The following is a 22,422-nucleotide window of genomic DNA, read 5'->3' as shown; positions in this document are numbered from 1 at the left end:
GAGCCCGCTTCTCCATCTGCCCCTCTCCCCACTCATGCCCTCTCTCTCTCAAATAAATAAATAAAATCTTTTAAAAAAAAACATGTATCTTGATTACTAGGAGTTTTGGGTGCCCCATTAAGTTTTACACCTGAGGTGAGAGCCTACCTCCCCTTGCCCTAGCTCTTGCCCTGCCATTGGCCCTGCAAGACCCTCTCAAGTTTGGAGGCCTTGTCCGGTCCTTCCAGCTCCAAACCCTCATCCTTTCCTCCTTTCTGCTCTCGTTCTCAAAGCAGTCATGGCAAAGAGACTTTCAGTCAGGTCAGCGAGGGCAAAGAGGTAGGGGGCAAGGTTTCTTAAGCAGGTCTGAGGATTTGCATATGCAACAACACTCCATTCTTGCTTTCCCTCACCTTTTTCCTCCGCCTACCCCTAACATGCTGTGGTTTCCGGGTCCCTTGCTTCTCTTATCTCTTGCCTCTTTCCTCATGCTTTGCAGGGGAAATCTCATCCACACCTGGAGCTTCCACCATTCATTATAATTGATAACCACCAAATCGATGTATCTGGAGCCCCAGACCTTGTTATATGGTAAACTCACATGTAAACTCACACCTGCATCTGCCTCCTGCAATCTTCCCCTGGCTGTCCTCAGGAATCCCATACCCGATGTATTAGCTTTTTATTGCCCCACAAATATATTATCTGGCATAAGCACCTCACAAGGCTAAAATCAAGGTGTCAGCACATTGTGTTCCTTCATGGAGATTCTGGGGCTGGAGGGATCCATTTCCTTGCCTTTTCCACCTTCTAAGGGCCACCCATGTTCCTTGGCTCATGACCCCCTTCCTCCACCTTCAAAGCCAGCAACGTTGCATATTTCTGACCATTCTTCCATCGTCACGTCTCCTTTAGATCACAGACAAGAAAATTTCTGTTTTTAAGGATCTATGTGATTACCCATAAGCCCACACTGACAACCCAGGATAATCTCTCCATTTTAAGGTCCCCAACTTAATCACGTCTGCAAAGTCCCTTTTGCCACGCAAGGTAACACGGTCTCAGGTTCCAGGGATTTTAGGGCATGAACACGTTTGAGTGGCCATTACTCTGCCTACCACACTCAGCATGTCCAGCATCGAAGCCATCACCTCTTCCTTCGTTCCTCACCCTATCTCATTCTTCACCTTCGTCCTTACTTCCACTAATGGCACTTCCACACAGCCAGGGGCCTGAGTTTAAAAGTCTGGCCCCATTATCTGGCCTTCCATCTTTCTCACATTTCGCATCCACCTGGCCGTGAAGCCCTGCCAGTCGTCGCTACGGAAATCTCCCTTCAATCTGTGCCACCTCGTGTGAACTCTTATCTACCTGACTTTCTTCAGGTTTGCCTGTTCTCGGATATTCTGAAGACACCACAGCGGTTCTCTAGACAGAGTAGTGTCTTCACCTTTCTCCTGTCTCCACAGAGTTTCCCAACTCCAAATCTTCCTTCCACACGATCGCCAGAGTTACCTTCGTCAGATACACAATTGATCCTGTCAATCCGCAGTTCACAGTGCATTTATAGCCTCCTGCATTCTATAGGATAAAGTTCAATTTCCTACCATGAGGCAGAAGGCCCTTGGTAATCTGGCCCCAAGCAAACTAACCAGCCTTCTGTCCAACACCACATGCTGCAGTCCAGCCATGCCCAAGCAAGGGGAAATTCCCTAAAGACATCATTTTCTTCAGCCTTCTGTGAATTTGCCTGTGCTGTGCTTCTACTTATAACGTCCTACATTCTCCCTCTGCTTGTAGAACTAGTCATCCTCAAGAACACACTCAAACAGCACCCTGTCTGTGGTACTTTCCCTGTTACTCTTGTTTCCATGGTCCCTTAGAATTCCACATGTGGGATGCTTGGGTGGCTCAGTCAGTTAAGTGTCTGACTTTGGCTCAGGTCCTGATATCAGGGTCCTGGGATTGAGCCCGTGTCAGGGTCCACACTCAGCAGGGAGTCTGCTTGTCCCTCTCCCTCTCTCTCTGCCCCTCCCCCTGCTCGTGCTTTCTCTCTCTCTAATAAATTAAAATCTTAAAAAAAAAAAAAAAAAGAATTCCACATGTTGACTAGGAGCACATGATTTAGAGTCAGACAGCCCTGGTTTTTTTTTTTTTTTTTTTTTTTTTAAAGATTTTATTTATTTATTTGAGAGAGAGAGAGAGAATGAGAGATAGAGAGCACGAGAGGGAAGAGGGTCAGAGGGAGAAGCAGACTCCCCACTGAGCGGGGAGCCCGATGCGGGACTCGATCCTGGGACTCCAGGATCATGACCTGAGCCGAAGGCAGTCGCTTAACCAACTGAGCCACCCAGGCGCCCCAGCCCTGGGTTTAAATCCCCAATCCACCACTCAGCAGTTCTGATTTAGGGCAAGGTGTTTTTCTCTCTCAGTTTTGGATTTCTCATCTGCATCCACACCATAGGCTTCTTGTGAGGGTTAAATTAATAAATAACATGTGTAAGGTACCTATGTCAGTCACAAAAGTATACTTAATAAATGGCAGCCATTATTATTCATATATTTATTATATCCTCCATTATATATTTATGTATCTATCTCCATTAAAAGATTATGAGCCTCTTGAGATAAAAAGCCATATTGAAAGGGCCATCTCATATTTATATTTTTCCTTAGCACCTAGCACAGTGTCTAGCATATTGTAGGTATTCCACAAATAGTTGTTACCTGAATGGATCAATAGATATATGGATGGATGGATGGATGGATGGATGGATGGATGGATGGATGGATGGGTGGGTGGGTGGATGGATGGATGGGTGGATGGATGGATAAAAGAATGTCTTCCTACAGAAATAAGCAAAACAGTCTTTTGACAATTCATGGATTTGGGAAACTTCAGAGAAAGTTTAAGGTATTTCTTTCTCACCTTTCACCTGGCAATCTCTTGCTCCAGATACGAGCCTGTTCTTATATAAATCCATGCAAGTGATTGTCCCCTGGTGGCCATTGAAGATTCGTATACAAGCCCCACTTTTCAGATCCCAGGATCTGCAGGAATCAGGCCAAAAAAATGTTTTTGAGATTTTTCTGAGGACCCAAAATGATCATACTGTATACAACTTCCCTTAGATCTACACTCTGTTAGAAGGCGGCAAAGTTCCATGGTCAAGCTTAGAGTCAGAGGCCTGGATTTGAATCCCAGTTGCAGCACCTATTAGGTGTAACTTTGGGGAAGTTACTTAATTTCTGTGTAAGCTTCATTTCCTCAATGGTAGAATAGAAATGATAACAACGATAGTTACACCTCATAGGGTTTTTGTAAAGAATTAAATACACAAATGCAATGACCATCAACCAGGAGTGATTTCCACCCATAGGGGACATTCAGCAATGTCTGGAGACATTTTTGGTTGTCTCAAGTGGGGAGAGAGATGCTACTGGTATCTAGAGTGTAGAGTCGCAGGATACTGCTAAACATCCTCCAATGCACAGGACACCCTCCACACAAAGTACTTTACAGTCCCAAATTGAGAAACCCTGCATTAATTCATGTAACATTGGAACAATGTTCAACATGTAGAAAATGCTTAATAAATGTTGGTTGGTATTAGGTGGAAGTTCCTAGAATCACCACCAGGCTTAAAATCCATGGATTCAATGGCAGAGCTGATCTTCAAACAAGAACAACAGAACCGTTTACTTCAGTCACTTAGATCCAAAATATTTTATGTGTATTTCTAAGACATATCTAAGAGATACAGGGGAACATGTATGAGTCACACCATTTTTTAATAAGCAAATTTGCCAGAGCCCTTTCAACTATCACTGATATAGACTTCCACTTCAGCCAGTTTGCTTTTGTGACGGGACAAAGTGTAATATTAAGATAGTGGGTATCTAAGATAGATAGATAGAGCCAGGTGGCCTGAGGTACAATCTCAGGTCCACACTTACTAGCTGTATGATCTTGGATAAGTTAATGAACCACTCTGTATTCTAGTTTCCTCATGTGTAATTCGGGGATAATAATGGTAGTTACCTCATAGAGTTATTATGAGACTTGGCACATAATAAATGATTAACAAATGTTTCTTTTTTTTTCTTTGAATGTGCTATGCTTTTTCTTCTAATATTCCCAAAGGTCCTGTGGCCTTAGCTGTTTTTTCAGAGCCTACTACGAACCCACAGTTCATTTAAAGATATCCCAGTGAGGAGACGAACCATGAGAGACGACGGACTCTGAGAAACAGAGAACTCTGGGAAACCTAGGGTTCTAGAGGGGAGGGGGTGGGAGGATGGGTTAGCCTGGTGATGGGTATTAAAGAGGGCACATTCTGCATGGAGCACTGGGTGTTATTTTTTTTTTTTAAGATTTTATTTATTTATTTGACAGAGAGAGACACAGCAGAGAGAGGGAACACAAGCAGGGGGAGTGGGAGAGGGAGAAGCAGGCTTCCCACCGAGCAGGGAGCCCGATGCGGGGCTCGATCCCAGGACCCCGGGATCATGACCTGAGCCAAAGGCAGACGCTCAACCAGCTGAGCCACCCAGGCGCCCCGGAGCACTGGGTGTTATGCACAAACAATGAATCATGGAACCACTACATCAAAAACTAATGATGTAATATATGGTGATTAACATAACAATAAAAAATAAATTAAAAAAAAGATATCCCAGTGATCTGGGAAAAAGCATGCTTTGAATTTCTGTTTCTAGCAACATGGCCGACCATGTGTTCAGGTTGTTTTTCTTAAGTTATGTAGAAAAGATATTTGATAAACACTTTTAGAAAAATAGGAACAGGGACGCCTGGCTGGCTATGTCAGAAGAGCATGTGACTCTTGATCTTAGGGTCAAGAGTTCAAGCCCGACATTGCGCATAGAGATTATGTAAATAAATAAATAAACTTTTTTATTTTTTTTAAAGATTTTATTTATTTATTTGAGAGAGAGAGAATGAGAGACAGCACGAGAGGGAAGAGGGTCAGAGGGAGAAGCAGACTCCCCGCTGAGCAGGGAGCCCGATGCGGGACTCGATCCCGGGACTCCAGGATCATGACCTGAGCCGAAGGCAGTCGCTTAACCAACTGAGCCACCCAGGCGCCCTAAATAAACTTTTTTAAAAAAGAAAAAGAAAGATAGGAATAGAAGGAACTTCCTTGATTTCACAAACTTATAAACAAAAAGTCAAAACAGCAAGCATTATACTTAGTGAAAAAACTATAGATATACTCCCTTCAAAAACGATAACAAGATACCTCCTCTCACTACTTCTGCTGAACTGGAAGGCCTAGGCAAAGTCAGAAAGAAAGAATAAGAAAAAAGTAGTATATAAGTATTAGAAAAGAAGATAATTATTATCATTATTAAAACTAATAAGAGAAGTTAGCAGGGTTACTAGATACAAGAACAATGTATAAAAATCAGTACCATTTCTCTATACCAGCAATAATCAATTTAAAAACATAAATAAAGATAAGATACTGGGCGCCTGGGTGGCTCAGTCGGTTAAGTGTCTGCCTTCGGCTCAGGTCATGATCTCAGCGTCCTGGGATCGAGTCCCGAACTGGGGGAGTCTGCTTCCCCGTCCCCCTCTGCCACTCCCCCCCCACTCATTCTCTCTCTCAAATAAATAAATAAAATCTTTAAAAATAAAAAAATTTTAAATTCTAAAAAATTTTTAGAAAAGATACTTCGGGAGAATATCTTCATGACTTCACCAAAGGGAGGGATTTCTTAAACGTGTCAAATCCACGAAGTCAACTGACTTGAAGTTAAGGATTTCTGTTCATCAAAAGACACCACAATCAGGCGCCTGGGTAACTCAGTCGTTAGGCGTCTGCCTTCGGCTCAGGTCATGATCCCGGGGTCCTGGGATCGGGCCCTGCATCGGGCTCCCTGCTCGGCAGGGAGCCTGCTTCTCCCTCTCCCACTCCCCCTGCTCGTGTTCCCTCTCTCGCTGTGTCTCTCTCTGTCATATAAATAAATAAATACATCTTTAAAAAAGAAAAAAAAAAGACACCACAGTGAAAAGAGGAGTAGTCTTAAATTGGAAGAAATTTGCAACACAAAAATAAACAAAGAATTAGTATCCAAAAAGTATAAACAACTCCGATGAATCAATAAGGATAAATAAATTAACAGAAAAATAGGCCAAACCACAACAACAAAAACTGAACAGGAATTTCAGAGAAGAAGCACAAATGGGTCTAAAACATATTGTGATGGTTAATTTTATGTGTCAACTTGGAGGGTGGTTTGAGACAAGATCAACGTTTAAACCAATGGCATCGAGTAAAGCAGATTGCCCTTCATACTGTGGATGGGCCTCATCCAATCAACTGAAGGCCTAAATAGAACAAAAAGACCAACCTTCCCCCGCCTGCCCCAACAAGAGGGAATTCTCCAGCAAATCACCTGCAGACTTATCTCTACCCCGAACTCTCCTAGGTATCCAGCCTGCTAGCCCATGCTGCAGATTTGAAACTTTCCAGTCTCCATCATCACATGAGCCAATTCATTATAATAGATCTCTTTCTATGTCTATATCTACACATATATACACATCCCACTGGCTCTGTTTCTCTGGAAACCTTAATACACACATATGAGAATATGCCCAATCTCATTAGTAATCACAGAAGTAAAAATTAAAACCACAATAAGGATTTATTTAATACCCATCAGATTGGCACTTAATATTGTCAGTCTTAAACATTTAATAGTAAGTGTTGGTGGGGATTTCTAAGAAGGGATCTTCTCATACCCTGCTTATGAGAGTGTAACTTAATACAACTTTTAAAAAACAATTTAGTACTCCTACCTGGAAATTTCACTACAAAGAATAAACCTTAAGAAAAACTCACGCACTATGGTTAACAATACTGCATCATACATTTGAAAGTTGCTAAGAGAGTAGATCTGAAAAGGTCTCATCACAAGAAAAAAATTTGTAACTATGAGTAGTGAGGGATATAAGTGAACTTACTGTGGTAATCATTTTCCAATATATACATATATCAAATCATTATGTCATAGACCTAAAACTAGTATGTTGTATGTCAATTATATCTCGGTAAAAAAAATTTTTTTTACTAATTTTCTAAGTAATCTCTACAGCCAACATGGGGCTTGAACTCACAACTCCAAGATCAAGAGTCTCAGGCTTTACCACTGAGCTAGCCAGGTGCCCCAGAAAAAATTTTTTTAAAAACTCATGCATGTAGGTACCAGGAGACACATCCAAGAACATCTGGAGCAGAAGATGTTTATTCTTTGAAAGAATAAAAAACTGGAAATAATGCAAACATCCGTCAACAAAAGATGAAATGAATTATAATATAGTCATCCAATAAAAGACTGTGTCTCAATGAAAATAAATTAATTACTGCTACCTACATCTTATGCATAAATCTCAAAATCATGGTTCAGTGCAAGAATCAAGTACAGATGAATTTTTTAAATGCAATTCCATTTACATTAAGTTTAAAAATAGACAAAAGTTATCAATATATTTAGAGATCTATAAATAGGTAGCAAAACTGTAAAGAAATACAAGGGAATAATTAGTATAAAATTTAGGATAACATTACCTCTGCTTGGGAGGGAGAAAGAAGGGGATTTGGGGAATGGTAACAATCTATTTCTTGGCCTGAGTAATAGTACATGGCTGTTTATTATATTGTTTAAAAATATATGTATATTATTTATATTTTTTAAACACTATTTTGCTTCTATACCATAATTCATACCCACAGAAAACCACTTTTCCCTGAGGAATCTATAAAAACATAAATTATGCCACCATCTAAGAGTGCTAAAAAAGATACTTTCTGATTCACAGCCTTCATCTAGAAAATAGATCTGATAATCATTATAAATCAGTCTCATTCAAAGTTTAAACAATATACAAATTATTGGTTTCTACCTTGCCAAATAAAGAAAAAAATGTTACGGGTTATTCAAGAAGTCAGTATCATTTAGGATAGCTTTTCAATAAATACTATAAGGAAAAAGCATGCATGCTTCTTGCACAAGCTGACTTTAGGCCTTGGGTGGGGTGGACCGCAACTCCGTTGGAAGATTTACCTGATACTTAGGTCATAACTCCCGCTTAGTAGAAAGTTCTCCTCCTCACACAAGAAGAGGGCGCGGACACTGCCAGCATGGCCACGGAACTCAATGGGTAACTCCTTTACTTGTATGACATCTAGAAGCTGGATCTTCCGGTTGGATGACACTGCAACCAAATCTCCCCCAGAATAGTGAACGACTCTGTTTCGATCCCACCTGAGTTGCCAGGGGAAAAAGATGATCCATGAAAGAAGAATTAGTGTCCTTCCAGAACTGCCTTAATATGATGGCTGTCACCTGCAGCCATGGTATAATGGAAAGCAGAAGGCACATCCCTGGTGGACCCCTACCTTACACCATACCAAAAAGTCATTTCAGGTTACAACCTAAGGACAACAGGCAAAGCTATTAAAAAAAAAAAGTAAGAAAGAAAAATCCGCTAACATATGATAAATCCCCAAGAGAGAACAGAATATGCATCATTTCCCAAACTTATTTGACCACAGAAATCTTTTTTTGTGGAGAACCTCAGAGGAACACAGCTGGGAAGCCCTCTGCCAACTGCATACCCCACTGTTTTTTTCTTTTTCTTCTCTCTTAACCGATATCCAATGAGCATATATTAGGTTCAAAGTCCTGTGCTAACAGGTACCATGGGAAATACAAAGATGAATTAAGATGTGGCTCTTGCCCTCAATGAGCTTACAGTCCAGGAAAACAGGGGAAGTTAAGTTAATTTTCCAATCAGAAGATTATTAGCAAGTAGATAAAATATGAGCAAGATGACCAAATCATTTATTGTCCAAAATGAGACTTTTTTATTGTGAAGGGGGACACTATTGTTAATAACTCCAGGACCACAGAGTAAAGTGGGATTATTTCAACAAACAGGGATGTAGTCATGTCTGAATATGAGAAGTGATTCTTGATATTTTCATCCTCATTCCCCTTGTTATATCTAGAGTTCAATCAGCCATCACCTCTTCTAAAGGGCATCATGCCATCCATAAAAACTCGCCTTTGCCTTTCCCCTATCTGCTATGTCTTCCCCCTATTGACTGCTCAAGATGTAATTTGTAAAATAAAATTTGTAGGAATGTGACTGTAACATTCACAGTCAAAAATAAAATAGAGACAGCCTCCACAAAGCCTGATGAATAAAGAGTGAAGTCCTAGGCCCAAAGTATGGCAGAAAGTTGATTATTGGGGCGCCTGGGTGGCTCAGTTGGTTAAGCATCCAACTCTTGGTTTTGGCTCAGGTCATGATCTCAGGGTTGTGGGATCAAGCCCCGCATTGTGACGGACTCCATGCTCAGCGGGGAGTCTGTTTGGAATTCTCTCCCTCTCCTTCTGCCCCTCCCCCCACTTGGGCTCATGCTCATTCTCTCTCTCAAATAAATAAATAAATCTTGGGGCGCCTGGATGGCTCAGTCATTAAGCGTCTGCCTTTGGCTCAGGTCATGATCCCAGGGTCCTGGGATGGAGCCCCGCATTGGGCTCCCTGCTCAGCAGGGAGCCTGCTTCTCCCTCTCCTGCTCCCCCTGCTTGTGCTCGCTCTCTGAAATAAATAAAAATCTTTAAAAAAAAATTTTTAATAAATAACATTTAAAATAAATAAATAAATAAAAGTTGAATATTGAAGGTCCTTCTATGGCATATACAAGGGATATCACACCATGCAGTTATCATAAATACCATCTTCATATTTAACATGGAAAGATATCCACAGTACTTTGCTGGAGCGGGTTACAGAAATATGTACAGCATAACCCCATTTTTAAAGACTTTATTTATTTGAGAGAGAGAGTGTGAGAGAGAGAGAGCACAAGCAGGGGAGAAGGGGAGAGGGAGAGGGAGAAGCAAACTCCCTGTTGAGCAGGGAGCCTGACATACGACTAGATCCCAGGACCCTGGGATCATGACCTGAGCCGAAGGCAGATGCTAAACTGACTAAGCCACCCAGGTGCCCCATACCCCCATTTTTATTTAAAATTTGTAGGTAGGGGTGCCTAGGTGGCTCAGTTGGTTGAGCGTCTGCCTTCAGCTCAGGTCATGATCCTGGGGTCCTGGGATCGAGTCCCGCGTCGGGCTCCCTGCTCAGTGGGGAGTCTGCTTCTCCCTCTACCCCTCCCCCTGCTTGTACTTATGTACTCTCTCTCTATCTCAAAAATAAATACATAAAATCTTCAAAATAAAATAAAATAAAATTTGTAGGTATATATGCAAAGAAAATTCTAGAATATAAACATACATGAATATTAATATAATGAATATTAATTCATGTATTGATATACATGAAGATTATAGGAGGTCTTTGCTTTTCTCTATACATTTTCTGGCATTTGGTGGATTCCTTCTCCACAATAAGCATATATTACTTCTAAAATTAGAATAAAACAATAAAAATATCTCCAAAAAAAGGAATGCTTTCATGCATGTGACTCGTATGAAAGACTTGTTGATCAGTATACCCAAAATTATAACGGAAGATGTCCTCTACCCACTGCAGAGAATGTTGTCAACATCCAGCACTATTCTCCGAAGGGGATCTCATGTTCATGGGTGGCTGGAGCTTGAGGGGAGGAAGGATTGCCTTTCCAAGTAAACAGGGTCATGGGAATCCTAAAGACGCCTAAAGTGTGGGTAATTCAAGGGTCCCTGAAGACCTGGATTCTGACCCCGGTACCTACGTGTCAGAGAGAATGCGGATATTGTAAGTCCCACAGAAGACATTTCTCTCCTCCATCTGGACCTGCTGAGTTTCCTGGTTCTGGTATGCGGCCCACAGGTTGTAGTCATTCTAACAAGGGAACACTCGGAGTCAAAGCAAAGTGGCAACTCTAACCTGGACCCCAAACATGCACCCCCTAAGGTCTTCCCGGGCAGGGACATAAGGGCCCAAGGATTCTTCCTCTTTGGGCTATGACTGCCACTAGGTGTGGGTAGGGAGGGACCCATGAGCAGGCCCTAAAGAATCCACGGACAGTCAAGGGTCCTGACTCGTCCTCCATCTCTGTATGTTCTGTGTGTTCTGGTTCCATGAACTTTCGAGGTCGGTGATCACTCAACTTTTCCAAAAATGAGCTCACAAAGGGTAATGCTTACAAAATAAAGTCACAGGTGCCCTCTAACGGGCTATTTTGCAGAAGTTGGGGCTTCGTGGGCATACTGCATATACCTGACAGTACAGAGCATACTAGTGGGAACCCAAGCCCTATGTGAAATCACAGCTACACGCTCTACGCATTTGTGCCTTGAAGTCTACACACAGAGGCAAGCTTGACTTCTCCTTACAGCTGCCTCATGAAGTACATCATTTGCCCCACGAAGTATTCTCATCGTTTTACAGATGAGATATAGCTGAGCCTCAGAGAGAAGAAGTCAATTTTATCAAGTCTCAACGGGGGTGTTTTCCTTCCTCTTTTAAGAGTTTCTTCCTTCCTTCTTTCCTTCCTCCCTTCCTTCCTTCTTTCCTCCTCCCTCACTCCCTCCCTTCCTTCCCCCATCCCTCCCTCCCTCCATGACACACGTTCTGAGACACTATGGCATGCCAGACATACTAAATTCTGGCACAGATGACTCAACCAGGCTCTCAGTTTCACTCCTCTTTCTGGCCATATTCTTCAAATAATAGATAATGACAACCATGCTAGCAGGAAACCAAAAAACAGTGTGAGTTTATCATGAAAGCAAAGAAAACCACAGCATCATGTTTGGACCTGGGAGCCCTCCTGGGAACAACTCTTCAAAGTCTCCTTCCTACTTAGCCTTCACCATGCCCGTTGACTCTTCCTTGGGACACCTGTTTTTCTCGGCTCAACCTCCTTCTTGATCTTTAGCCCAGTAGTGATGTCCACCTTAGGAGCCTCTCCCCAGAATCTGTCAACCTTCCTCCCCTTTAATGTCCAAGCAGCTCCGATATCCTGCCTTGAATTAATCAAGACTTCCTTGGCTTCTCACGCCTGGGCTGGAAGTCCTTGGCTCTTGGTCATCAGCTAAGTTTTGAGAGCCTAGAAGCTCCATGGTGTAGTCATTGGGAGGAAAAAGACCTGATTCAAATCCCAGCTCTGCCACTGACCAGCTAAGAGACATTTGGCAAGTTCTCGAATCTCACAGCCTTCATTTCCACATCCAGAAACTGGGATCAGTGATGTCCACTCGATCTACAGTGAAGATCAAGTGAATGATGTATACAAAGCCCTTGGCACCATGCCTGGCACACCATTCAGCCTCAGGACCCATGGCAATCACCAGCCCAGAGAAGCACTCACCTATACCTTTCGCTAGCAGACCCCTTAACTGCCTTGTCTTGTTCCTTCACATTTCTCGTCTCTTGTCCATAGGGCTTTACCTGTTTCTCTCTCTTTTCTTAAATTAGAACATTTCTATAATATCAAATGCTGCTTGGGTGTCCTTTTTTGTCAGGCAATTACTAGCTATGTCACCTAAACAAGAAGGGTTATACTTAGAGCAACAAGCTTGGAAAGAGCGGGTCAGCGTCCAACTTGTATCTCTGTCACTCTGTCTGGGAGACCTGAAACTCTCTGTGCCTCAGTCTCTTCATCTGTAAAATGAGTGAATGGGCCAACTCACAGATAAAAAATTGCAGGTCAAATGAAGTCCGCAAATGTGTTTTCTTTGGCCCCCACAGTTTAAAAAAAAAAATGCTTTTAATTGGTTGCCCGCATTTAAGGAAAACAAGAGATGTCACAAGATAATTCAGATTTCTAACTTCTCTTGAAAGCTCAGATGGCTGGGGAGGTTGAGATCCCACAGTCTCCCACGGCAATAATTCGCCGGAGCTGAGTAGCAACTGGCCCCTTCAGATGGGGAGGGAACTCTCCAGCTCATGGTGGTTCTGTCACACCCACTCACACCACCAACCTCCCTCATTCCTGTGACCTGTCTTCCTTCTACAGACACATGAACTAGATGGTCGCTCTGGTCCCTTCTACCCCTCAAATTCTAATTCATACTACAGTTTCCGTATGAGAAGCTGCAGTCTGGCCACCCCTCATTAAGTATCCTTTTGGGGCCCCCTGAAGAGATTTCGAAAGAGAAGGCCCTTGAGCAGAGAGGAGGGGGCAAGAATCTGATGGTTTTAGGAATGACCACCATGCCTGGATAGGCTATATAGAGAGCTCAGAGTCTTTCATCGGCTCTTCATCGTTGTCTGAGATTTGGTAGGGAGGTTTATGGTTAAGTAACTCCCCCCTTCATTCCTAGAACCAGAATAAACCTGGAAGTGAGAGGCGAGAAAGCTTAATTCATTCGGGACCCTGGACACTCTGGACCTGCCCCGGCCCTCACGTTCCTGAGCCACAGACTCTTGCAGCCTCTGGATAGGTGGACTGATGGGTGCTGAGGAAAATCCCAGCTATCACTGACAGCCACTCATTTCACAGATGAGGAATTTAAGGCTGAAGTAGAGGACGTCTTTGCTTAAGGACACACAGCAGAGAACTCTGGTCTCCCTTAGGGACTGTCACCTCCTAGACCCTAAATCCATATGCTATATCCTCTACCCTCCCATTTCCTCTACCTTCATGTGACAGCTGAGTCTGGACTCCAGCATGGCTAAGGAGAACAGGACATCACAGCGACTTGCCCCAGAGGCCACAACCACCCACCTTTGTTCTCAGTTTCCATTTCTGATTTTTCACACGCATGCACTTCCCGTTATCGGTTATTTTAGGAACCGGGACAAAAAGCCTGTTGGCATAATTAGGATCAATTCCTTTTGTGTAGGATCCCTGAGGGAAAACATAAACAGATAATGGTTATTACTCTTGGCCCTTATGCTCCAAGAGGAGGGGGAAACTAGTACTTGGCAAGATCTGAAAGGTGGGTCAAGTCTGGCGAAGGAAGGCCCAGGCCTGGCCCGTTAGGCCGGTAGTGTGCGCAGATTGGCGTGGGGTGGATGATGAATACCAAATACAAAGAGGGACGCCAGCAGGAAATGGCCAGCAGTCCTCAGCTTCCCAGAGGATGGCCCGCCTCACAATGCCTGCCCCTTCCTATCTTTGGTTATCGACGTCTGCTGGGAAAAACTCAAGCTACCAGGAACCCATGATGTAGGGTAAGGCTTCAGGCAGGAAACAGAAGTAAAAATGTCAGAGATGGATACTATTCCAGGAGAATGGCAACTGGACCCAAGAACACGCTTTTTGATCTTTGAAACATCTGTGTACCATATGAGGAGGCTCCAGGAACATACTCATGGCCCTCCTACTGCAAAGCCAGAATATAGCTCTCTGGGGAAAACAATTCCCCTCTCTGTGAGGTTTCAGAAAGACTCTGCCTCTCTCTTCCTGAGAAGTTTCTATATATGCTGTCCCTGCTAGGGGTGATTAACAGGGAGACCAGACACAGAGGAAGCGACTACTGAAGCCTACAAAGCAGCAAACATGGAGCAAAGGCCAACTAAGAGTCTACGGAATAGACCAGAAAGGCCCCAAATCAGGCTAAGTCCAACACGAAAATGAGGCCGGTCTCCAGACCGACCCGTCCCAGACGGGAAGTACCTGCAAGAAGGTAATATGGCTCTGAATGAAAGTATGCATCGACAGATCCATCTTGACCTGCTGCACCAGCATGGCCCAGTGCTGGCTCACGGAGGCACACCTGTTCAGGTTGTTTTTATCCAGCATACCTGGGAAAAGAAAAAAAAAAAAAAAAACATGGACCTGGGAACCTCCCAGCCGAGCCAGGATGCACAGCATCTCGAGAACCCCCCCCCCCCCAGTACAGGCCAGCATACTTAGAATATATTTGGAGAGGTGGATGGGCAGGTAATGGATGAAGTCCCGGTATTTGCTAACCCCGGAAGACAGGTCTTTGACGACATCCAAATCAACCAACAGATCGGAGGGGGTGTATTCCGCCTTCGACAGGTCTGCTTTTCTGGAAAACAGCCTATTCATCTCGGAAATACACTGGATCGAACTCTCCCATTGTGCTTCTAGAGGAAAACCAGAGAAAGGTGCAGCATAGAGTTGATTCTATGGTAACTCCTGGCCAAGAGAAGCCCTCAGCAAACCCTCTCCCCAGAAATAGAGCTCATCGGAATCCACCCTTAGACCACTGGCTTTTTGTCTTTCTTCTGCCAAACTGGAAATAATAACCTCCCCAACCAAATGCATGAGGGCTTTTCAGGGTTCCCAGTTCAAGGAGACACCTATAGCAGCAAAGCCTGCCCCACTCAGTTTGAAATGGCCTTGTGCCTGGAATTTCCTTAGAATACCCCAGGGAAAAAACAAATTTAAACAATTTTGTAAAGAGGCAAATGGATGACATGAATTAGTCTAGTGTTGACAATTATTGAAGTTGAGGGATGGTTATGTGCGTAGTGATTACACTGTCTTATCTGTTTATGGAATCTGGAAGTTTCCAGATAAAAAGCGCTTGAGAATCGATGCTTTGTGTTTCTTGTAATGACATCACGTAGAGATTTCACTTCACAAACCAACTCAGGAGAGCCTTGAGGTTAGGCCCCAGTTCCCCTACTGCTTTTGTCTCCTCCTCAAGACTGAATCCAATGCTATAAAAAATAGGCGTTGGTGGGCTGACTTCTAGAGGTGCCCACCACGCCAAAAGGTCAGGGGTCAGATGAGGGATGGTGTTGCAGGGCAGAGGGAGACTCCAAAGGAAACCTTTTGATAGTTTCCTTTCTGAGCTCTATTTTCAGGTGTCTCTCAGAGGCACCAAGATGGAGAAGTGAAAACATGGACTTTAAGGTGATAATGACTGCCTTTAATTCTTGCTTCTCCCGTACCGGATGTGGGATTCGATGATGTCATAAGGATCAGTGAGCCCAACACACTGTTGGTGCCAGATGAACATTCATGTCCAAAATCTGCCACCCCCGGATGCTACTGCCCTGTGCCCACCACTCCAACCCCATCGGGACTTCCCAATCTCCTATCTATTAGCTTTCTAGCTACAAGCTGACTTACCAGTATTAGATGCCTCAACTCCCATGTTTTCAAGCGACTTTTCTTTTTCTGAAGCTCTGGACGAAGGGAAGGATGCGTTCTTGGTGCTAGCTGCCCAGAAAACAACTGAGGTCTCACACTGCGCATTGTCGTCTTTCTCAGGAAAGAAAAACACATCACTAGTGTCTTGATCGAGGCCTGAAAAGCCAATGGCCAAGAAAGGTTGCCCTCTAAGCGGGGGTGTGAAGGAAAGGAGGTGAGACCAACTCTTTAATTTCTACTAGCTTCTCTTCAATCTACATGAAACGGACCAGGCTGGTTATATCTGGTTTTTCAGGGGGGTGGGGAGGGGGCTTCAGAGTTTCTATACAAAAATTGCAGAAAGGGGCGCAGTGGGTTTAGTGTCTGCCCTCGGCTCAGGTCATGATCCCAGCAACATGGGATCAAATCCTAGGAAGGCATGGGCTCCCTGCTCGGCGGGGAGCCTGCTTCTCCCTCTCCCACTGCCCCTGCTTGTGCTCTGTCTCTCTCTCAAGTAAACAAATAAAAGCTTAAAGAAAGAAAAAGCTTTAAAAAAATACAAAAAAATAAATGAATAAATGCCTGACAGTTACAAGTTCTGTACTTCCTTCTGTGTGTGCATTTTATACTTTTCTAGAAGGAAGTCACGGCCAATTTCTCCTTCGGTAAACAGGACTGCAGGTAAGCACAAGGAACTCTATCCTGCATTCTGGAAGATCCCCGTCTACCTAAGCTTGTCCACACCCTGGTTCCTTTACAGGCTCCCGAAGTCCGGCTTCCTAGTCCACCTGCGGCCTCTTTACCTGCGACACTGTTCTGCTGTCTCAGAAACAGACCTCTGATGACATTGGCAGCCATGAGCAGTAGCTTGGGGTCGCACATCTGCAGCAGCAAGAGCGTGTAATTTGCCTTGGTCCGGTGGGTGCTTCTCCCAAACCAGTACAGAATCTCCCTCATCTTCTGTTTTACGGTTTTATCCAATATCTGGTTCAAGGAAGACCTGACGATTTTCCCCTCCTTCCTGCTGAGGTTGATCCGGGACCGGCTGTAGATGAAATCCTTCCCCTGCGTGGTCTGAAGGATATTCTGAAAATAGTGCAGCAAATAGAAGCTATCCAGCTGCTCCAGGATGCTCACTAGAAACCTCCTCTGGGGCACCTCTCCGACCCTCCGGAACCACTCTTTGGTAGAGAAGATCTTCCAAGCCAAGACACATGTTTCGCACTTTTGGCACACGGGGACAGAACTGTCTCCCTTCTCACAACGAAAATAGGGGGCATTCCTGAGCCTCGGGTCCAGGTTTTCCATGATCCTGAGATGACCAGCTCATTCTATCCTTGCCCGTTGTCAACCCCACTACGCACCAGAGGTACAGGAGAAGCTGATAGATATCCCAGTTGAGCCTTTTCTATTATAAACATTTCCCAGAGGAAAGGTAGACCCCTGCGTTGGATGGAAAGCTGATCTCTCCCAGAAACTGCCAGTAGAAGTCTGGCTTTTTGTACTGACCTCCTAGGAAACATGGCTTTTACCGTAAATCTCCTAAACCGGGCACTGCTTAGCTGGAGGCAGTTGCTGTATATTCTGAAAGAGCTGGTCATCTCATTTCTAGAACAACAAGAATAGTGTTAGTCAAATTTAATACGTGGAACCCTCTTAACGGAAAAAAAAATCCCAGAGCCTGGTGTTGTATATATATATTAGCCTGGTGTTGAGCTTCAATTGTTATTAATGACTTGTAAATGTAAATGTAATTGTTCGTGGTGTACTTCTTACATTTACAGTTGTTGGGCTATAAGGTGGCTATCCCAATGATGCTGAATATGTTTATATTCATTTTCTAAACTCATCGTCGAACTGAAAACACAAATGCTTAATATGAACGTAAGTCTTTTTCACTGCTTCGGAATGCTAACCAGAAACCTCTGCTGGGAAGCCCTCCTTCGTGGAAAAATTTCTCTCAGCCTCAATCACACACACGAGCATGTGTGTCTGGGAGGCAGTACAGTGACTGAATTCGGGGCGGGGCGGGTGCTGCCTGGGGTGCATTAAATTGAACACAACCCAAGGAAGTGTTTGAGAGCAAAGAACTTTTGATTACTTGATGGAAGTAAGGAGACAGGGAGATCGCTCTCAAAGCACCGTCTCTCCGTGGGGTGAGGACAGGAAGCTTTTATTCAGTGTATTAGGGGGCAGGGGCAAGGAGCTTGCATATACATTAAGGAATTTATACATATTCTATTACTTGGGCATTTCGGTTCAATTGCTCAGACCAAGCCCATCCACATGCTAGTGCATAGATTATGTCCAAAAAATGGCAGAAAATTCCAGCCATAGGGGGTGATCTTATTATAACGAGCTAAAGGTAAGTTCAGGACAAGTTTGGGCGGGGCGGGGAGGTGGGGGGAGTCTGTACAGATCTTCTAACCAAGTGGAGAAGAGTGAGGGGTCCGGGGTCAGACTCCTGGGTTTGGACCCCAGCCCAGCTGCTTACATAGCTCTGTGTACACGAGCATATTACTTAATCCCCTATGCCTCAGTTTCTTCATCGTAAAACAAAGGCAACAATAGTTTCTACTTCGGAGTCAGTTTTTGGGAGGGATTAAATGAGATCCTATATGCAAAGCATTTAAAAGATCACCTGTTACATACTCAGCCCTTCATGAGTGCTAACTCTTGTCCTATTGTTGTTGTCATCATGGGTGTCATTGGGATCGTTTTCCGGGCAGCCTTAAGTAATCAATGCCCGCTCCAATCTCTACACATGTGTACGTACATACATTGAGATGCATGTAAGAAAATGACCCTATGCGTGCATGGTTTTTAAAAGAATAATGACAAAGGAGCACCTGGGTGGCTCTAGAGTCTAACTCTTGATCTCAGCTCAGTTGGGCTCCAAGCTGGGCGTGGAGCCTATTTAAAAAAAAAAAAAAAAATGACATGAAATATGGTGTACCTATTTCGTGAAGTCTTTATACCATTTGCCGTGGCTTATGATCCATTCAGGAGTGATGACTTGGGACATTAAAGCCAACCCTCTGATGCACGTGTTCCCTCAGGTTCCCAAACAGAAGGCTTCTGCTCTCACTTATAACCCAGAAAGAGACCGGGGGCTCGGTGGGCTTTTCAAACATTTTGAACAACAAAATCCTATTAGCAAATCATATCTTCTGTAAAAGCTCAATGTAGAACGTAGACAAAAGTGACGTTATATTAGCATAAATCTATGTTGTAAGTTCAAAGTTCACTTGTTAGCAAGGCAATTATGGAGAGCAATGTGGCTATTCTGATAAAGACAAAACCTGGAGACCTGAAGTTAACGATGACAGACACACCGGGCGCCAGGGTGGCTCAGTGGGTTAAGTGTCCGACTCTTGGTTTTGGCTCAGATCATGATCTCAGACTCATGAGATCGAACTCTATGCTGGAGCCTGCTTAAGATTCCCTCTCTCCCGGGGCACCTGGGTGACTCAGTCATTAAGGATCTGCCTTCAGCTCAGGTCATGATCTCAGGGTCCTGGGATTGAGCTCTGCATTGGGCTCCCTGCTCGGCAGGAAGCCTGCTTCTCCCTCTCCCGCTCCCACTCCCCCTGCTTGCAGTCCCTCTCTCGCTGTGTCTCTCTGTGTCAAATAAATAAAATCTTAAAAAAAAAAAAGATTCCCTCTCTCCCTCTCCCTCTGCCCCTCCCCACTCTCTCTCAAAAAAAAAAAAAATACAGCTTCCTTCTAGGATTAGATCAGATGTGTGAGCCCAGTTGTCACTGCTCTTATTGTTGTTATAATGATTTCCCTAGATTAGGCCAAAATGTTTGCAGTAACTGAGCATTTTTGGTGCCCGCGTTTGGATGGAGCTCCAGTGGCGCAATCGGTTAGCACGCGGTACTTATACGAGGGAGAGAAATTCTTAAGCAGGCTCCACACCCAGCACGGAGCCTGATGCCGGGCTCCATCTCACGACCCCGAGATCATGACCTGAACCGCAATCAAGAGTCAGACGCTTAACTGACTGAGCCACCCAGGTGCCCCTAAAGTGTTTTGTTTTTGAAGGCCCAAATTAATCAGTCCAAATTAATCAGACATACATCAAAGCAGTTTTATCCACCCAACTCAGTCTTGATTCCATGCTGAGGGCCAACTGTGGCCCCATGGAGGGCCTGGCTGGGACCCCATTACTGCTCCTTACTAGCTCTGTGATCTTGACAAAGCTACTCATGCCTGTCTGAGCCCTCATTGTCTTATCTGTAGAAGATACATAATCCCCACCCTGCAGGGTGTTGTACTATGAGGACTACATTAATTAAAGTAGGTGAGCATGGAATGTACTTCTGCTTCCTCTCCATTCCACTCACTACCCCTACACACACACACACACACACACACACACACACACACACACAGCATCTTACCTGCAAGGTGACCGGATGGGATAAGCCAACAGTGGGGAACTGGCACCACTGGTCCCCAACAAGGCTGGCAGGCAAATAGGTCTCATCAGACTTAAGACCCAGAAGAGGAAAACAGTTCTCAAAGGCTTTGGGGCTGGGAAGCCCACCTGGGGATTTCTCAAATATCCAGGCTACCAGCAGCCTGGAGGCTTCATGCCAGTCCCCCAGCTGTCCTTTCTGCCCTGTGTTCTTCACAACTCTGATTAAACCGTCTTCCCACGTGGCCCCAGTCTCTACTTCCTTTTCCCACCCTCTCGCGCAGTTTGGAGAACCCCAGAGGGTACGGCTGCTTCACCCCACCCAGCTCTTCTGCCTTAGCTAACATTGCACCCACAGCCACCTGCCCGGCTCAGCTAGCAAGAAGTCAGGAAAGGGCTCGGGGGCCTGAGTAGGAGGGTGTGGGTTGAAACCAGCCTGTGTTACAACCAGCTGCATGTCCCTCAGTAATTCCCTTGCCACTCCGGGCCTGCTCCCCTTCTGTAAAATGGAGATCGTACTTCTGCCTAGCTCACGGGTGAGTGTCAGGGTCAAATGAATGGATGCATTTGAAGGGCATCTTATAGTGTGTGAAGAACTATACCAGTACTGATATCAGGGAAAGCGGGGGAAACTCACATTTTATCCTCACCTCCCCATCACGCGGCTTTACAAAGTTAATTGAGCAAAGTTTCTGTTCCTAAGAAGTCCGTGAATTTCCAGGCTGCCGAATTGCCCTTTGACTTTGAAAGAAGCAGGTGGAAAACAAGGGCATTGGCTAGAAATGTTTTATTATCCACAAAGGGGAGAACCAAGACAAGCATGGAAAAGTTTGAAACCTCGCTAAAATAGCTGAATCCCCAAGGAGATAGGGCACCCCCTGGGGTGGCCAAAAAAGTCTTCCGCTTATACTAACACTAGCAGGTGCTTGCTATTTGTAGTTGAAGAGCAGAGCAGGTTAAGGAGAAGAGATAGATGTAAGCCTGTGGTTCTCAAACTTCCATGGGCTTCAGAATCCCCTCAAGGCCTTAATAAACCAGACTGCTGGGTGCCTGGGTGGCTCAGATGGTTAAGCGTCTGCCTTCGGCTCAGGTCATGATCCCGGGGTCCTGGGATGGAGTCCCGCATCGGGCTCCCTGCTCCTTGGGAGCCTGCTTCTCCCTCTGCCTCTCTCTCTCTCTCTCTCTCTCTCTCTCATGAATAAAAATAAATAAAATCTTTAAAAAAAAAAAAATAAACCAGACTGCTAGGCCTGACCCCCAGAGTTTCTGATCCCTAAATCTAGGCTGGGAGCCCAAGAATTTACATTTCTTTTTTCTTTTCTTAAGATTTTATTTATTTCAGAGAGAGAGAGAGCACAGGAGGGGGGAAGGTCAGAGGGAGAAGCAGACTCCCCGCTGAGCAGGGAGCCCTTCGGCTCAGGTCATGATCCCAGGATCCTGGGATCGAGCCATGAGCCCAACATCCTCAGGCTCTCTGCTCAGCGGGGAGCCTGCTTCTCCTTCTCCCTCTGTCTGCCGCTCCCCTTGCTTGTGCTCTCTCTTTCTCTGACATATAAATAAATAAAATCTTAAAAAAAAAAAAATCAAGCTTGAAACTGACTGAATCGAAGATGGGGCCAGGATACAGAGAGGAGGGCCTGGGAAGTATAGCTGGAAGAAAGGATGACACGGGTTTTTATGGAAACTTCTGGAAGTATGTTGTAATTTGAAAAGGCTGAGAATACTGAATTGCTAGAGCTCAAAGCACCTCAGATAGGATAAGGGGTTCATTGCAGTTTGACCATAGTAGCTTAGTAAGATCTTTTAAAAAATTATTTGTTTGTATGAGACATAAACACATACACTTTCCCCCCCGCCCCGAGTAATCAGGGTCACTACATTAATTAATTTGGGGGGAAAGTTGTCAATTTGGGGGAAAGGATTTTAACCTCGAATGCCTGATCACTGCTATGCTGACCCTCGGGTCTTTGTTAGATGACCTGTTTGCCC

General features: G+C 44.5%; 1 protein-coding gene across 4 annotated transcripts in view; it reads right to left on the bottom strand.

The window, feature by feature from the left end:
* The window catches only part of FBXW10B (F-box and WD repeat domain containing 10B), a 42,781-nt gene extending 25,463 nt beyond the window's left edge, over nucleotides 1–17,318 (bottom strand). For 3 of the 4 annotated variants that reach the window (XM_028089060.2, XM_028089061.2, XM_028089062.2), the window contains exons 1-8: nucleotides 16,814–17,318; nucleotides 16,011–16,187; nucleotides 14,816–15,016; nucleotides 14,580–14,707; nucleotides 13,686–13,808; nucleotides 10,746–10,855; nucleotides 8,071–8,271; nucleotides 2,909–3,030 (exon numbers count right to left, since the gene is read on the bottom strand). In XM_028089060.2, the coding sequence (XP_027944861.2) occupies nucleotides 2,909–3,030; nucleotides 8,071–8,271; nucleotides 10,746–10,855; nucleotides 13,686–13,808; nucleotides 14,580–14,707; nucleotides 14,816–15,016; nucleotides 16,011–16,187; nucleotides 16,814–17,318 (1,567 nt within the window). Of the gene's footprint in view, nucleotides 1–2,908; nucleotides 3,031–8,070; nucleotides 8,272–10,745; nucleotides 10,856–13,685; nucleotides 13,809–14,579; nucleotides 15,017–16,010; nucleotides 16,188–16,813 lie in introns of all 4 variants that reach the window. The other variant, XM_088027228.1, reaches the window with a different exon arrangement.
* Nucleotides 17,319–22,422: the final 5,104 nt, after the last annotated feature.

Source organism: Eumetopias jubatus, unplaced genomic scaffold (genome assembly GCF_037043125.1).
Source record: "Eumetopias jubatus isolate StellerSeaLion01/CBP00866 unplaced genomic scaffold, mEumJub1_p1.0 scaffold_10, whole genome shotgun sequence".
NCBI lineage: Eukaryota > Metazoa > Chordata > Mammalia > Carnivora > Otariidae > Eumetopias > Eumetopias jubatus.
The sequence above is the reverse complement of the archived record's forward strand: the minus strand, read 5'-3'. Positions and strand labels throughout refer to the sequence as shown.